The following is an 18,905-nucleotide window of genomic DNA, read 5'->3' as shown; positions in this document are numbered from 1 at the left end:
AAGAACATTTTTCAAAAGCTGCAGGAAATCAAAGATAGATTGATTGCTCTTTCCAAAGAGAGTCAAAGATCTATTGGATTTACCAAGCAGTAGTATTATGAACATGACCATAAGGAAGGAAGTTTGCTGGAACCTTTGTTATAGTCAGAAGACTTCAAAACCAAACATTCAGTGGAGAAAAGTATTGTGAATAGGAGTTAGCCCTAGCTGGCATTGTTGACATCTCTGTGAGATCTTTTAATACCTATTTTGTTGGTCTGGTGTTCGAGTTGAGAGGAAAAAAGTATCTTGAGGATCCTTCACTTCCCAAATCAGTAGAGCAAACTGTGTACTTTTAATACCACTTCTGACTAAGAAGGTGCCATCCTAGGCATGCAATCGCAAAAGCATCCAGATCCCTAAATATCTCCTTTAAGTTTCTCTAGTTGTCATTTTCAAAAGTTTTACAAACTACAATTGCCCTTTTGGGCCGATGTCTACAACTGCTTCCCATTACCTGCACACACACTTCCCAGTGGCATCATCTATAACCACAAATATTGAATGGATTAATTGGATTATGTGGTTCCTTTCCTACCTGATACTCTGTCCAATGTAAATCTAGACTAAATATTGCAGCTAATTTGTAAGTTGATTTCTCTGTTATCAAACTGGCTTCAAGAAGGTGCATCAATATTCAATAAGCTGCTTTTATCCCCGTGGATGAGGAGCAGGCGTTAGTGTTTTCATTCACTTCTGAAAAGGCTTAGGAGTGTAATCAGTAGACATTTATATTTAGTATATTGAATCACCCAGCTGGAGTAATTGCACTGCACGGAAATCCTTGAGCTGCGGAGTGCATATGTGTGAATGGAATGGCTTCACAAAGTTTTCATTTCAACAAAAGTACATATTGGAGACATCCTATTTCCCTTATTACATGCAGTAACAGTACAAGGCTTAGCTCAAATAATACAGCTTAATGATACGTAATGAAATGTGTATCTATTCTATTGGGGAAACAATCACACAACTCTACATAAAATATTCCACAAGATAATGGTAGTACAAAGTTAATAAATATGATTTTTGTATTTCCAGATACATTAATGTCTCATCTTTTAGTGGTGCTACTGATCTTTGGTGCTTTCTCTTTAATGATTTTGTTTAGAGCATGTCATGCAACAATGGCAATTTGTCAAAAAAAAATCTCCTTAAACAGTGAACAAAGAATTTTATTCTAATAAAATAAAATATTAACCCTAAATCTATCCTTCTGTGTCTCTGCTGTATTGTACAGTTTATGACTACAATTTTACCTACCTGTCTAGCTTCCTGATACTGATTTAAAAAAGCAGTACACATCACGAGTTGTCACATTTATCTTTTACAAAATGCCATGGGCTGTACAAGAACATGCCATGTAAAAATAAAGTGGAACATTTAGCCATTCAGGAGCAAATCCTCCAGTTAGGTGTGTGTGTGTGTGTGTGTGTGTGTGTAATTAGGCACCTAAATAGTGTAACTGGCCAAAGTGCATAACTGAGACCTTTCTGGGAAAGTCCTAAACAATTTAGTAAGGATGTAACCACCAGTGTTTTTAGACACTTAATGGAGTTTTACAGGAATTACTCTAAAACTCCAAAGCCTGATAGGATCTTATTCTGTATCACATTCTTTAGGTTTTTTAAAATCCATTCTAGAGAATTCTGTAGCAAGGATTTAATTCCCTCAGATTCTACAGGATGTTTAAAATATTTTTAATTTAATTCTGTAGGGGTCTTTCCATAAGGGAATGCTCAGAACCCCCTTGTAATGGAAAAGAAGCCTTAAATAGCAGTAGGTGGGCTGTTCTGAGCTGAGTGGAGCATTAAATAGAGAGCTTAAGCCAGAAAAAGGGGTTGTCCTTTAGAAAAATGGAGCATGTCAAGGCCAAACGAAAGTTAAGCTCATACAGTGTTGAGAATAAGAAGTTGTTTAATCTTGTTTTTCTAGCTAGTGTTATGTGTATCCATAGCTTTGTATAGACACCCTTTTTTATTGTAGAAATTCAAATAAATCAATGAGGGGAAAGAATGTTTAATTCAGCCATGTTACTTAGATAGCACCCCGCTGCCTCAAGAAAGACAGTATAGCAGCCATCAGAATCACTATGTAAAATTCACACAGCACTGCAGAATAGAGCTTCTCCCAGAAAAAAAGCAAGGGTCACCATAACCAAAACCCACCCCATTTACTATATGCCTAACGAAGGGCATCACTGAAATACACATGGCCAAGGACATGACTGACAGCTGTGCTGTTTTCAGGCTCTTTTATATGTTGCTTCTTAGATTGCATCAGTTTACTGGATTTTGCTTTCCTGATACAACCATTGATTGGATCACACTTATCCAAATGTGCTGAAAGGATTATTAATACCGGATTCTTAGCCTGACTTTATCTGGGCCTTTGTTTTTGCACCTGAAAAATTGCAGTGATTACACAGGTCATTTAAATGTTTAAGTAAACTATTTTAGGCACAGTCACTGATACAGATGTCTAAAAGACCTAAGTTGCTCTATATAATTATGGACAAAATAATGTGAACTAGTGTTGCTCTCAGTGAGGCTGGAAAAGTTGCATGCACACTTATTTTCAGAAGTAAAACTGAAGTACACAATGACATTGAAAATTATTTTAAATGTTTGTATGTGTAATTTTGAGTCTCCAAGTAGCTGCCAAACAGTTATTCTGGGCTTGTCTTCACTTACCTCAGCGATTTGGCGGCAGTCGACCGGAGTTACGCAAACTACACAAAAAACTTGCGTAACTTCCGTCAACTTCTGTGCTTCTGTTCTGCGTGCCGTCTTTACTGCGCTGTGCTACGCCACTTGAGAAGGTGGTCTTAATAGGTTGATTTCTGGATCGACTGACTGGGTCTTCACTGACCGCTCAGTCGATCCAGAGAATTCGATCTGATAGTGACGAATTTGCCACCATCAGTGAAGACATAGCCTCTGAAAAATTAGCCCAAAAGGTTTTTCAATATTCCCTGAAAGTTAAACTCTGCTGACTAATTGTAAGAGCACAGTTTGTACCCAGACTGCACTGAACATGTGCTTACATGCTTTAATAAACATGCATGACCCCAAGACTCCCACTTATTTTTGTCCTTTCCTTTGGGCATACGGTAAGGTTTGTGCACTGAGCTCCATTTATTCTGATTGTAAATTTCTGCACATCTATCTGTACTGCATCCTAAGATTCATATTTGTGAGGAGTTAGCTAGAAGTATCAACAGGACACTGAATTAGCTAATTTAATTATTACATCATATTTTAATAACAGCTACGATAATGCCTATTTTAAATACATTTTCTATGTATTTTCTTATTAAGGCAGCTGTTTCTTGTGTTGATTAAAGCCATTTTCATGTGATGGAAAACAACATGTCTTTTTGCACTGTGATTTCAATGCCTGCATGTAAACTGTGATTGATGAATAATCTAATTGAACCATCAATACATGCTCTGATAAACATATTCTTTTGAGTAAAAAGAAAAGTATTCATTTCCCTTTCTAAAATCCTGTGAAACCAATTCTGATGCATGTAAAATATTTGTTTTCACTGTCCACATCTCTTGAAATCATAATCTAAAACAGAAAAAAATAGAAAATTAATTGTAAACTCAGATAAAGTTGTTTTTTGCTATAAAATAAATGCATTTTTCACCATCAAAAGAGAAATTAAGCATGAGGTAGAGTTATGACTTAAAAATGAGGCTCTCAGGAACAATCCAGAAGTGTTGTTTCTAATAACCTCCTTTGCATGCAATCACATTATTCTGTTCTAAAAGGTTGGAAATTAGAAAGGTTAATTCATTAAAGCAGCTGTATCAACAGATGGGTATTTGGCAGTAAGAAGATGACTCTGTCTTGCTTACCCCAGTGTGATCTACCAGACATCAAATATTCACTGAATTTTTATTAAACTGCCAAGTTTAAGTATCCATGGTAACAGTTGGAGAATTCTATTGCAGCCTAAACTATGATTATACTGTCAGACCTGGAGATTCTATCTGCTGTGCACTAGTCGATACAATGACCAACAGCATCGCTGTTGTTCTAAGCAACTAGAAGGATGGTTTAAAAAATAGAAAATAATCTTGTGATTTGCTTTAAATAGATCAGAGTGATTTATGCTATAAAGGACAAGTGGGTGTAGGAGATGTTTCACCTTTGGGTATCCACAGATAGCAATATACATACCAGCAACCAAACATAGGGACCTGAATGTAAGTGAACTTACTTTGACTTAGTATTGCTAAGACAGAAATGATGCTATGTGGAAGGAGAAAGCATGAGGCAGTGGGATGAGTCAGGATCTCCATCAGTTATCAGCGAAGTGTGCCCCTCTTTTACCGAATTGGTTTGTAGTCTGGAATACTTTGGTCTCTTGCTGTTCTCATTTAGCAGCTACGGCCCAAAATTCTTTTATCATAAGTGCAACTTCAGCCATTCTGAATATGGGCATTGTCACTGTTGTTCACACCTTTGTCACCTTCAGGATGAAACACAACAGTGCTATATTGTACACCACCAGAGACTACGGCAGTGTGGAAACCAGCTGCCTGCCTCTCAAGAGGAGATGGAGCAGCAATGAGCATATAACAAGAGACAAAGTTTTATGCTGGATTCTTATTTGCTTCCCAGTAGAGTTCATGATATTTGTGACCATCTTTAAACATCTGAATGGTCACTTTTTACCCTAGCATGCAAGTAAATTTGGCTGTGATCTTTGGATAAAGCTGTCTGACACTAGCAGCAGGGCTGTCTCAGCTGAGGACCCTTGGTTTGGAAATTTGCTCCTCATATAGGTTTGCCAGCACCTGAGTTTGGTGAGCTCCAAAGCTCAGCATAAAGCCTTTTTATTGTGTTTTGTGCTGTGTCTTTGCTAAACTGAGACCTTGACTCCATCCTTGCTCTGCACACAGGCTATTCAGACAGAGTTCTGGGGCAAAGGAGCATCTGAATTGTCTTCCACTCCAGCACTAGTAAAGGTGCTGCTCAGTGCAGTTCTGCATAAGGCAGGAAAGGAGCTGACTAAGGGACCCAGCTCTGCTGTACATCCAATTATAAATATCTAGTAACAAATAAATAATAAAGGATAGGGGAAAAGAGAGGCTTGAGATCCCACCTCCTATCACAATTTCTGTAATGGCAAGATGCTATAAAAGGACAGTTTGAGGCTAGGAAGGGAGTAAAGTTCATACTGGGGAAGGTGGAGTAGGGTGTACACAGGGAGGGGGTGAAAAGACACCCAAGTGCAGAGCAAAAAAAGGCAGATGGGAAAGTGAGGAGCAGATCAACAATATATTAGAATGTGGGCCAAAAGCAAAACCCCAGGAAGATGGAGAAATGGGAAGGATAGGAGAAAGGGAGATGAAAGGCTTAATTTTAGGATGAGGACTGTATCTGACTCTATATCTAAATCTTGCCAATTGTTATGCGGAAAGATTTCTGAGATAAAGCTTTTCCTATCCATTCACACAGCTAAAACTCTCATCCAGGCTCTCATCATCTCACATTTTGATTGCTGAAACATCCTTCTCTTTGGACTTGACAAATGCAGTCTTGCCCCACTCATATCTGTTCAGAATACTGCTGCAAAGATCAGTTTCCTAGCCCATCACTTTGACCACATCACCCCTCTCTTTGCATCCCTTCACTGGCTTGCCCTTCTCTAATACATCCTATATAAGCTGCTTTAGTCACTTTCAAGGCCCTCTCTAGTCAATCCTCACCTTACCTGTCATCTTTCATTCACTGTTGAGCTGCCAATGCTCACCTCTAATTAAACCATGATGCCAGTCTCCACTGCCCATTTGTTCAATTTTCAAACAGACACTTTAGTTCTTTCTCCCATGTTGCTCCACATAAACATCCACAAATCTAACTCAAATCCCTCCCCAAAACTCTCCTTTGCAGTGGTGCTACAAAAAGCTTGACAGACTTTATGCTGGTAGTGTGCAGAGACCACTGCCTATCATACTGACCAATAATGTCTCATTGTTTACTTGTTCCCCTTTCTATCTGTTCTCACTTGTCTTATGCTTAGATTAGAATACGGTTGGGGAAGTCTGATATTGGAAGTCTTTTTGTTCTGCATTTGTACAGCACCTTGCACAATGGGGTCCTGGTCTATGAGTAGGTCCTCTAGGCACTACAATATTACAAATTATAATACTTGTCGCTATTAATCCAGGAAGTGGACAAAGTGGAAGAAATTGGGATTTTCTTTAGAGGACGTCTCTTAGCTGACCTCAGATAAGCTGATGACAGGATGATCTTTGCTAAAATCACTGATGCAATACAACAAAGGTTGGAGTCTGTAAAAACAATTAGTGAGGAATATGGACTATTTCTGAATATGATGTAACAGAATGAATATATGACTAACAAAAACAGGATGCAAGTGGACATTACAATTAATGGACAAGCTGTAGAAATGCATTTAATTATCTGGGATCATATTTATACAACCAAGGAGCCTGTTCCAAAGAAATCAGAAGAGGACCAGGGCTGGCTCACTCAGTTATAGCCTCCCTTAAGAAAGTTTGGGAAAACCATGGCATCTCAAAAATGTACAAAGATGTGACGGGTGAAAAGGCTAACTTTTCCATAACAATTTATGGATGTGCATAGTGGGAAGTTAATGCTGTTGATGAGAAGAAAATTGAAGCTTTTGTAATGTGGTGCTGGTGAAGACTCTTGTGTATTTCCTGGATGGAAAAAAAGATGAATGCCTCTGATAGAAATATTATTGGAGAGAAGCAAACCCAGATGTTGGAAATTAATAGATGCAAACTTTAGGTACTTTGATTGCATTAGAGATGGAAATAACCTTGAGAAAGTTGTTATGGAAGAAATGATGGAGGGTTTTCATAGTAGGGGACGAGCAGCAAAGGGATGGATGGTTGGTGTGCAGCAGATCAGTGGAAGGTCACTACTGAATGTTCAAAGTTAGTGAAGGACCTTGAAGGCTTCAGAAAATTCTGCTATAATGTCACCAGTATTCAGATATGAATAAATGGATTTACTTATTCATTTTCTATCTAGTCAATTCACACTATTAATAGTCAGTTCTCGTGTTAAAGGTACTAGGATAATAGCACTTCCCTACCTCACAAGGATGTTGGGAGGATAAATATACTTTAAAAGATTGTGTGGCACTTAATAATGGGGGCAGGGCATTAATAGGATTGATAACAACAGAAAACTCAAAGATAGACTCCCTCTCATTACATTTTTACATGCCCTCACTTGAAGGAGGCTGTAGAACACAAACTCCAACACTCTCAAACAAAAATTGAATTAAAGGCCCACTATACAGTAAAGGTGTTATAGCCAGTCAGGAAAATATAACTGAAAGAAATGAAATTTCTGTAGTGAAGCAGAGTTCACTTGCTATTCGTATAATTGCATATGAATACCAGACTTGTTTCCAACCCAAAGATGTGTTCATGTGCAATTATATGACTAGCCAGTGATCAAAACAAAAATATCAACAGGTTGCTTGTCATCTCATTTATGGTCATGTCTATACAATTCCTTATAGTTTAAATATGGTACTACATTTTGAATAGTAATCAATTTCCCAGTGAATACCTAAAAACAATTTACCAAAAAAAAAAAAAAAAAAAAAAGACTGAAAGGCTGTTCTTCACAACAGAATATAAACCCCTCTGTAGTCCTAACACAAGTTTACTGGAGAGAAGGGTGTATCAGGAGCATTGAAAAGTTAGGAATATAGGTTTCAAACAGATATTTGGGGAATTTCCTGGTGGAGAGGGTAATCAGTGGGGAGAGGGATGGAAAATAATCTGATACTAGAGATGTATCTCAACAATGTTGGTGCTCAATGAGAGGCATTGTGTTGAAATACATGAAATATATTGTTTTGGTGGTGGTTTGTAAATATATACAGTAATATATATTTAAATTTTCTCATGCATTCCCTTTTAAAAAAAAATACCAAGTGTTCCGTAAGTGTGTGTCAGCTTGAAGTTCCATCTGTACTAATTGTCATTAATCTATAAAACACAAGATGTTAAACGCAAGAATGTTTTGATGTTGTCATTGCTAATCCCACCAAAATACATTACTTATCATATTAATGAAATTATACAAAAAGGGTGAGCCCTAATTAAATAAGAGCTGCATTGTTACTATGGCAACAACATTTCTATTAGTACAGTTCATCCTGAAATGTTTGTCTCTGTCAAGGAGTCCTAATTACTAAAATGTAATAGTTCTCTTGTTTAAGATGCCAGAAAGTTCATGTATTGTTTTATTTTATTATCAGGGGGTGCTGTAAATTGACAGCATAGTTTATGGAGTCAGGTAAGGAGGAAGGCCAAAGTAGGTCATGTGGGAACATAGAAGGTGGATAGGTTGGATGGTGGCTGCTGTTCTTTGCTTACAGCAAAAAAGGGAATGAAGGTCTGAGCCCCAAAGCAATTACATAATATAAGTGATATGGAGAAGGGTGTTCTTTTGAGGGGTACGCGTAAGTGTAAGGCGAAAACCTGTGAAAAGTATAACGGTAGTAACCAAGATACAGACTTATGCAGAGCTAATTAGTAGATAGACTGAAACTTCTCTCTTGGAACTCTGATACTGCCAGGCTCCCTTGACTTCTGGAATCATGTAAATCTAGATTGTAATCTAGATGTAAATCTAGATTGTGCTGTGGCAGTAGCACTACACACGTAAGGCTGCAAATGAGTTTCTGTTGTATATGTGATTCCCCCTTTTCTCTTTGTTTCCCCCCATTCCATTCCTCTGTGAAATCCACACAGGAATAACAGCTTCAGAATTGGTAGGTGAAGTCTGTGGCTGGAGTCGAATTTTTCTACCACATTATAGGGCTGTTGGATGGTAAAACATAGGAGTGGTGACTTATGACTCCCCAGGAAGATGTTAACAGACTTCTGAAATTCTTCCAGTGCTATTTTACTCCTTGCTAGCCAAAAAAGACCAGAAGTAGAGAGGGAAAATCTGATTTGTTGGGCTGTTCTCATTGAGATCTACTGCACAGAATCAAAGATTAGGTGATTAGACTCTGTTAAAAGTTAGTACATTTTAAATGGGAACATACATGGGTCATCGATGCCCTAATTTTGCCTCATTGGCAGCTCCAGAGACAGTGCTGGGAAGCAGGAGATAGAGGAAGAATTTATTCCCTCCCCAAGTCTCCTGCACAGAGACTGGGGAGGAGCAGAGAGATTACAGGCAAGAGCATAGAGTGCACTAACCTATGTATAGTTCTGGAACCTTAAAATTACATTGGTCCTGCAGGTGGATCTTGTTTTATAAGAACTTGTTTTTATTCAATGTAATTAAGTCTGCAGAGCAGATGGAATATTAAAGGCCCAGAGCCACATTTTGCCCTCATTTATACCAGTGCAATCCCACTGAAATAAGTGGGGTTACACAGAGGTAACTGAATGCGAAATTTGGCTCCATGACTGTAGGTAAACCAGTACTTTCCACTGCATGGAGATTATCAGATTTTCTCCTGTGTGTATAGATTTCTTCTTAATAGACTAAGGTAGAAGAGCTGCCTAGTTCACCATGTATAGAGCTCTGGTTATGAAGCCAAAGAACATACATTTTAGCCTAGTTCTTCATGTATGTAGCTGCATGATGACCATGGTATCTGTGTGTATGCAAACCTATAATATTATGATCAAGGACCACTACTCCATCTTCTAAATTGCCAAAAGCACGATGCCAGTAAAAATTACCGAAGCTTTTTTCTAGTATTATAAAATGTTATGACTTCAACTTGTGTGTGTGTGTGCGCGTGTAAGTAAAGTCTATGGTCTTGCACCTACTTTATCATTAGTGAATTTGGCCAATGCTGTATAATTGCATTAAAAATAGATTTGTAATTCTCTCTATTTCTGGAATGAAGATAAAAGTAAGAAGACATCCGTCAATCATTTTCTTAGAGCTGGCTGCTTCTTGCAACAGAATTTTTGCAGGATTCTTTTTATTTGTGATTTTAAATATTTTCCCTAATTTCAGATTTGGCAATGTGGAGGCTTCCTGGAGATTGTAACATGCTCTCATGTTGGACACGTGTTCCGTAAGGCAACCCCATATACTTTTCCTGGTGGCACCGGTCATGTAATCAACAAGAACAACAGGAGACTAGCAGAGGTCTGGATGGATGAGTTTAAAGACTTCTTCTACATAATATCCCCAGGTAAGAAATCATTTTGTGATCATTTTATGACATGTAGATCTATCTGAAAAATGAATATTTGCTGATATGCTATAGATGTATGTGAGTCAGTGGTGCAGGGGGGCATAATTAGAGTTCTTTCTGCAACTCCTTCTCAAGTGACAAATCCTTCTATGTTCTTTTTTTTTAAAAAGAAAAAATGTTGCCTATTTAAGACAAGAAAAAGTAAAAGGTCTTAAGAAATCTTGCTTGACATTCTTTCTATCATGTTATTTTCAAACCAGTGGGAAAGGTCTTTGGCTCTATTAAATCTGAGATCAGGTCAGTCTTGCATTCTGGTGATCTCGTGGAGGTAGTAGCAGCCAGTGCAAGTTAGAGCAGCACTAGAACAGCTCTACGTTGCTCCTTGGGACCAGAGCAGTACTCAGTGGCCTGACAATCAGGGAGCCAAAATATATATGTCTGAATCCTCCATTTGATGTACGTGCATATCTCCCATTAATATTTCTGTCTTCTATGCATGTCAAGGGAAAGACTCATGTTTTCATTTAGTCTAGATTAAGAAGTAGAAGAAAATCATTTAATGAAGGAATAGATAATGCGTATCTTGCTATTACTTTTCATACAGAAATTTAAATGAAATACTTATTGAATATTTATTGAAATAAAATAAATGTGAGTCATGTATATAAAATATTGTATTTTAAACACATGTTCTTTCTTCTTGTATTTATGATTTTTATATTTCAGTAACACATGTAAAAATTATGATTCCACAAATATTTGTACGTATATTTACAATCAGCTGACAGGGATCATATAGTATACAGGTGGTAAATATGTAGTATTTTCCCTTTATGAACGAAACAGTATGCAACATTTTTCAATAAGAGTTACTTAAATATTGGTTCCAAATATATATAAAATAGCAAAAATAAGAGTGTAAGGGGACGAGTACTAAAATATGTTAAAAATGTCATGTGAGACACCAGCTGAAGAGTTGGTGTTTAGAGCACTTGGAAGGTGTAGTATCTTGCTCAGTGTTACTGCATTTATTAAAGGCTAGACTGGGATATTAAAATCAAGTCTCAAGAAAGGGGCATGGCCTTGTTGAGAAGCCCAGAGGGAGATTGTTACACAGTCTCCTTCCTGGTCTCACCACTGCCCTGAGGAAAGGGTGCATTGTGACAGGTTTATATCTGACACAGTGTATTCTCCCTGATACACTGCTGTAGCTAAACTGCCAGGTGCACTGTGTGTGTTGGGGGAATGTCAAGCCTCTGAGCTGTCCTTCCCCTTCTCACTCCAAGAAGTTTTGGTTTGGAGGGTAAGTGCTTTTTAGAGCCGAGCAAGATACGGGTTTGCTGTCCCCCAACACTTTTCAAGATTTCAAAAATGTTCCCATTGCACACCAGCGCGAAACAGCTTTTCAGTGTTTTTTGTGAAAAACGAGAGAGAGAGAGAGAGATCCAATCCAATCCACACTAGCTTGGTGAACAAGACACTCACCTAGGATGTTGTTCTTCCACATCCCAGGTGAGAGTCCTGACCACTAGGCTGTTGGCTATTCCAGGGTAGGTCTCTGTCTTTTTTTTATTGATATGACCAGAAATTCCATCCTGGACATGAGAAACTTTTCTGACAAAAGTTTTTTTCGAAACTGGTATGTTCTGTGAAAGGCTTAGGTTTTGATGAATCAGCATTTTCTGACAAAAAATTGACAACCAGCTCTAGTGCTCCTGACCCAGTAGTGACACTGGAACCCTCCTCCAGCCACCATTATGACAGGGCTTTACTGTTCTCTGTGCGTGCAAGTGCATGTGCAATCCTGCCCTCTTCCATCATACTGCTTTATTATTTAATTTTTTTAAAAAGAAAGAAGAAACTTTGGACTGATAGACCCCCTTCTCTGATACCCTGCTGAGCTCCATGATGAAGTTACCATAGGAAATTTGCAGTATCATGCAGTATCAGATATACTAAATGTGTATATTGGTCAATCTGATGCGTCCTTTATTGAGACTAGTGCATCCTGTGCATCCGAATAGCCCAGTGACCTAAAGAGTTGTCACTAGGCAGATTAGAACCCTTGCTTCGGTGTGCGTAAAGGATATACCTGTGAAGTCCCATAAGTTTCTCCTGTGACTTTAAAATGTATTTCGTATTCTCTGTTTTCCCTTTTATTGCATCTTCAGTTTCTTTTATGCAAATACAAAATTACCATAGCTTTTTACAAAACATGTAACAGCCCTGGAGCCTCTTAAAGCTTTGGGCAGTTTTCAGTGTATTGGCTGTCTCAGCTTAAACCCATCTAAAGTGGTTCCACAAGAAACCAGTCTTTACAGAACTGCCAACATTTCAGATGGAAACATTTTTTTTCAGGAATTGAAAACTTTAAATTGTGGCTGTGATTAAAAAAAAAAAAAAAAAAAAAAAAAAAAGTGTTTATCTCTTATCTCAAATGGTGGCTTGCTGGTAAAGACTGTTTTTTCCCCCTAGTATTTCAAATAGTTTCTTGATTAGTAGTAGCCAGTCTCTTGAAAGCTGCCACAGGCTTTATGAGCTAAAGCTTTTGTATTTATGAGCTAAAACCTGTGTTCTCATTGAATTTGGCTGAAAAAACCTCCTAAAAATAACGTTAACAAAATGTATAATAAAATACATTTTAAAGATTTTTGTATAGCCATCGTAAGGTAGTTAACATTTTAGACAAGCTTGGTTTTATGGTTTTATGAATACCTTAAAATGATAGATTTCAAATCATATCAGTATAAAGCCAGAACCTCACGTCTGGAAGCCCATTACATTTGAAGCTTTTAGAAATCATTCTTTAAAATGTTCAAAGAATTGGCTAGTCATAAACTGAAGGTGATTTTGCCATGTTTTATCATGAGTCTCTCAATAGTCTTCCTACTCCTGTGTTTATAATCTGCTTTAAGTCTATAGCAACAGAATCCCTAGGATTAAATTTACACTATAGTTCATGAAGGATGATTCCAAAATCCTATTATCAGTGGGAGTTTTGTGTCTAATCCTCTATACCATGCGCTAGAATTTTAGCCCAATCCATTCATGTTAAAATCCTAGTTAGTACCAAACACTGTTTCACTGTTTGAATATTCAAGGACTTCAGAAGTCTGCAGTTAATCAGACCATAAGAATAGCCATACTGGGTCAGACCAATGGTCCATCTAACCTAGCATCCTGTCTTTTGACAAGGGTCAATGCCAAATGCTTCAAAGGAAATGAACAGAACAGGGTAATTATCAAATGATCCATCCCCTGTTGTCCAGTCCCAGTATCTGGCAGTCAGAGTCTTAGGGAGCATGGGATTGCATCTCCAACCATTTTGGATTGACTTAAGTTTGATTGACTTAAGTTCATAGAGGATATCTAATTCTTTTTTGAATCCATTTATAGTTTTGGCCTTCACAACATCCCTTGGCAATGAGTTCCACAGGTTAACACTGCCTTGTGCTATGCTCAGATAGCATGGAATTTCTATTCACAGAGATTCTATGGTACAGTTTGATTAAATTAAGAATTTTACTATTTTCAACTCTATCCTTTTTTTCATATATAGTGCCCTTCTCCCACCAGCATGACCTCTTCTGTCATTCCTATGTATTTTGTACCCTGCTGTTACCATGCCCATTGATTGTTGTCATTCCACCAAGTTTCTATGATGCCTATTATATCAATACTCTCATTTAATACCAGGCGCTCAAGTTCACCCATCTTAGTATTTAGACTTCTAGCGTTTGTATACCAGCACTTATAAAATTTGTCACTTTTTAGTTGTTTGCCTTCATGTGATGTAATTGAATGGGACTCTTCAATTTCTACCTCTACTTTATCAACTTCTGTTCTCTCCTCTTTACTAGGACATAGAGAATCCCAGTTAATAGAACATTCCCATGGGATATCTCTGTCCAAACCATGTGCTCTTCTGCATCTGTCGACTTTCCCCAGCCCTTAGTTTAAAAACTCCTCTACGACCTTTTTAAATTTTACATGGCAGCAGTCTGGTTCTGTTTTGGTTTAGGTGAAGCCCATCCTTCCTGTATAGGCTCCTCCTTTCCCAAAAGGTTCTCCAGTCCCTAATAAACCTAACCCCCTCCTCCCTACACCTTTGTCTCATCCATGCATTGGGACCCTGCAGTTCTGCCTGTCTAGCTGGCCCTGCATGTGGAACTGGAAGCATTTCAGAGAATGTGACCTTGGAGGTCCTGGACTTTAATCTCTTACCTAGTGGCCTAAATTTGGCCTCCATAACCTCTGAGCATGCCTCAGCTGGATCTCATAATATCTGAAGATGCTTGATTTGTGGTTGAGTTAAAATGAGTATCCTATGACTGCCATGACATGCATGTGCAAAACAGGGATGTGCTGAGAAAGAGAGAATATTCGGAGTCCCTTAATTTTTTAAAAAAAATTAATTTTAAACGTTCTAAAAGTTGCCTCGTCACCCTGCCATCAAGTAAAAATATCATCCAAAATATTTTTTAAAAGCAACAAATCCCCACAAATCAATATCAGCATATTTGCAACAGAACAGGTATGGTTTGGGAGTGGGTTTTTTTTTCTGATCTAAAGTGCAATAGGAAGGTAATGGGTTGAGAACAATAAAGCTGCAGTGCCGGGGGAAGGACTCTTTAATATGATTTACCAGTGGATTTGACCAAATTAAGGTACAATCTTTTTTTAAAAATCACCTTCTGTATCATATGTTTTTTTTCTAAAAGAACGGATAGTTCCAAGTTCTCTTTTTCCATACAGTTTTATAATACAAAGTTCCCATTGCAAGGACCACCTGAGTATGTTAAAATAAATGGTTTTAATAATATCCATTAAAAATATACAATTTGGCTATAGGGATATGAAGCAAGAAAATAATAATACCTTGATCCTAGGAGTCTGCCATTCTAGATACTTTTACATTACATCTTGCCAGCTAGTACTCTAGGATGACTAGGGTTAGTTGTTTCATGCATTTAGATGAAATAATGCATTCAAAGTGCATGAGAGAATCACATTAACTTTTATATTATTCTAAAATACTTCAGAAAGTACATTTTGAATTGGATACATTATTGGTAAAAAGCATTCCTGTGTAAGTGGTTGGGCTGGTGATATAGACAATGGCATAGTTAAATGGAATAATTTTTCAAGAAGGGACTGGAATGAAATTGTAATGGTGATAGTGGTTCCTATCACGAAAGACAAGCCTGTCAGCGTTTCAGTTATGAAGACTAGCCAACCTGTGCCATTTTAAATTTATTCCCAGAAGGGATGCTCTCTCCTATTTCACTTTTCCTGGTTAGCAGAGTGCTGGGGCGCTTGGATGTTTTGGGAAGAGGTTTTAATTCTACATCTGCCAGAGCTGGTGTAGGATCTCTTTATTCCATTATACTGTGCCATGTCTTGTTGATTTCCTTTGTCTCCATTTTGTTATGTTTCCCACTTGCCTTCCCTTGCCTCTCTGTATAGTGTGGGGACTTCCATTCCTTGATTACGGTGGGACTCCCACATTGGGTTTTACCTTGTATGCCTTCTTACACAATACCCCCACTGAACTTACCTGAACTGGGTGAGAGGGAAATGTAGAACTGAGCCTCTGGAGGTCCGCAGTATAAAAATGTAATTAAAAAAAAAAGAGGAATGGAAAAATAGATCAAAATTTTTGCCCATTTTTCACAAATTCAGCTTGCTCTCTTTTTGGTCCCCAACCTGTGTGTTTCCCCTCTTTCCAAACTCTTCCCACTCTGTGACCTCTGTTAATCATGTGGCCAATTGTCAGACTGCCAAAATAATATGTTAATATGGAATCAAAGATAGTTAACAGAAAAATTAAACTTGACTGACTAAAGAGAATATTTTTGACCAGTCTATACAGTGCAGACACTTTGGGCCAGCCCCGTGTGGTGCTTGCTTAGTGGGAGTCAAGGGACACCAATAGCTCCCCAGAGGCATTCTGCACCTCATCGCTCCAGCCTTTTGTCTACAAATGCAATGGAAAATGGGACTAATACTCCAAAGGTGGTAGTTTCATAGTTTAGAATCACACAAACAAAAATAAAGAATATTATTTGCCTTAGATATTTATATACGAGAAGATGAACTATAATATTTTGAAAAATGGATGCAGCTCTTTTAGAAAGTAGATGAATTAAGAATGTGGGTGTCGATGTCAAATGACCACGTAACCTTGCATTTGCTTCAGTGTTTCATTCTGGTAAGTTTTAATAGCCAAGTGTCCCACTTTAGGAAGCAGGGATGCTGCCAGAAATAAGTATTTCAAGGGGTGAGCAAGAGGCAAACAGATATTTTTCATTGGAGAGTTATCTCAAATACTCAGGAAGCCCCAAAGCATGAGGCAGCATAAAACTGGGATGCTAATTAGATTTAGAATATCCCTCCCCAAAAGAGCTATGTTATTACTTCACAACATGTATTTTAAAAGTGCTTAATTCATTTCCTCACAGCATGTGTTTACAGTTCTCATGCACTGTAGTTCCCAATTTGCCTCAATAATTTTTTTCCAGTCTTGTGAAACCTCTATGTAGTTAGGTGCTTCGGATATAAGATTTGATGTTGAATGTTGATGTGATTAGTACAGTAGGAGATATTGGAATATGAAATCCGACTTCTTACCCCCTTCTGCAATGGAATTATTCATGAGGCTATATTTATGCCTATTCCTGTGATGATGTATTATTTAGTGTGTGGCTCTTTTCTTGTTATGATGAGTACATAGATGATATCCTCTGTTAGGCAGGATAAAAAACATTAATGAGCCTCCAGTGTTGTAAATTGTCGAACAATTCCATTGTTTAACTAACTAGAAAATGGATTATTTGAAAGTTTTGGAACACAAAGCCTTTGAGTGCTGCTCTTGTAGTGGAGCACCTGTCCTTTAAGAGCGTTAAAGGAATGAACATTTTAGAGCTTCCTCGTAGGAACTTCCACCTTGGACAAAAAGAATATTGGATTTTTCTGGGTGTGTGTTTTTTTGTTTGTTTTTTTTTACAAAAGAGGGATTCTTCTGGTGTCACATATCGCTCCATCTTTTCACCACCCCTCAAGCAAGCCACAGTGACTTTCTTTACACAGCAGACTCCACTGTAAGTCCTCCATCTACCTCTCCATCTTGCATGTTTCCAAAATGGCAAGTGTCCCTTAGCTTGCTGTCAAATTATCCCAACCCAAATGAGTTAGTTGGTTACAAACATCTGCCTGAGATACTAAACATCTTACATTGCAAAAGGCACCTGCAAAATCTACTTTCAGCTCAATGGATTTTCATTTGTGGACTCTGCTTTGTGCAAATATGCCCCTGTCCCAAAATTTGAATTTGACCCAGGATACTAGGTCAGTATTGTTCAAAAATGATTATTTATGTGTTTAAAGATTTGGATAAACTTTGGATAACAATATTGTTCTATAAAGCTTTTTATCACTTAAAGATTCAATTTATATTATTACTTTTGTGCTAGAAAAATTAGGATGAGCTGGTAGCATTACGCAGTGCATAATTCAGTGTTAAATTGTGATTGCTTTTGCAGAATTTTACATTTTGATTAAGTTTTTAATTACAGTAAGTTTAGAAGAGCTGCAGCTTTCTAAAGCAGAGAGTAGAGGTTAGATTTATTAATTACTCCAGAAACAAAGCAAACGCTTTCGGCTAAGTAAATGGATATTGAAAATGTGGAATCTAGCTTTCAGACTTATTTAGAGACAATGTTTAATTACAAACCTATGTTCCTGTGTAAGCATTTTAAATAATTAAATTATTTTCTCTTAAAATTGTATTGAAGAAAATGCCACTCACTCTTAAAATCACCACCTCCTCTTTGCCCTTTCCTCTCCCCTCATACAATGTTGTTCGTTTTCATAATTCAACAAAGGCTTTCACATACTTTAAATACAGAAATCAAAGTAGAAGTGTGAATAAAACATTAATGAACCTAATTGTGCTGTCCTAAGGTAGGCAGGAACTCTGAAATTTGTGGAAGTTTTGTCTGCATGAGGACTGAAAAATCAAGCCCTGAACTATTTTGGATTAAAAAACCTATAATACTTGCATATTGAGGAATACTTTGAAACTTATCTAGGTCTCAAATTTTATTTTACGCACATTTTTAATTGACAAAGATACATGTGTTGATCCTGCAGAAAACTTGTACCATTGACAACCATTTCCAAAAACTACTGGGTCAGATGTTGTTCTGTTACACTGGTGTGAGTCACAAAATCAGCACAAGTACTCTTGATTTACATTGGTGTAACTAGGCACAGACTTTAACATTGTGATGTCAGAAATGTAAGATTGCTGCTAGATTCAGGTGAAAGAAGAGCTGGGATTTGTAGGGGAAGGCCTATATTCAAACACACATTTTCAACATCAAAGAAAAAATATCAGATGATAAAATTAATTTTTGAATGAATTTTCACTAGTTTATAACCTTTTTTAAAAGTCCATTTAAATGATAAATACAAATTATAATAAACATGGATAAAGTAAAAAGACAAGCATTGTTGTTGGGAATACATAAGAAGTGACATAAACGGAATCTCTCCACTGACTTCAGGCCATAAAAGAAAAGGAACATAATATATTTTAAAAGTTATAGCAATTATTTCCCCGCCATCAGTTCATCCCGTTTGGCCCATCTTTTTTCCGATAGTTCAG

At 37.5% G+C, this 18,905-nt stretch overlaps 1 protein-coding gene across 1 annotated transcript in view; it reads left to right on the top strand.

Annotated features, from left to right (window-relative positions):
* Positions 1-18,905, top strand: part of GALNT13 (polypeptide N-acetylgalactosaminyltransferase 13) — a 317,135-nt gene that overhangs the window by 205,297 nt on the left and 92,933 nt on the right. The window contains exon 9 of the mRNA XM_067549430.1: positions 10,054-10,234. Within this exon, the coding sequence (XP_067405531.1) occupies positions 10,054-10,234 (181 nt within the window). The remainder of the gene's footprint in view (positions 1-10,053; positions 10,235-18,905) is intronic.

Source organism: Emydura macquarii, unplaced genomic scaffold, assembly GCF_026122565.2.
Source record: "Emydura macquarii macquarii isolate MOO-44397 ecotype Brisbane River unplaced genomic scaffold, CSIRO-AGI_Emac_v2 contig_1253, whole genome shotgun sequence".
Classification (NCBI taxonomy): domain Eukaryota; kingdom Metazoa; phylum Chordata; order Testudines; family Chelidae; genus Emydura; species Emydura macquarii.
The sequence above is the reverse complement of the archived record's forward strand: the minus strand, read 5'-3'. Positions and strand labels throughout refer to the sequence as shown.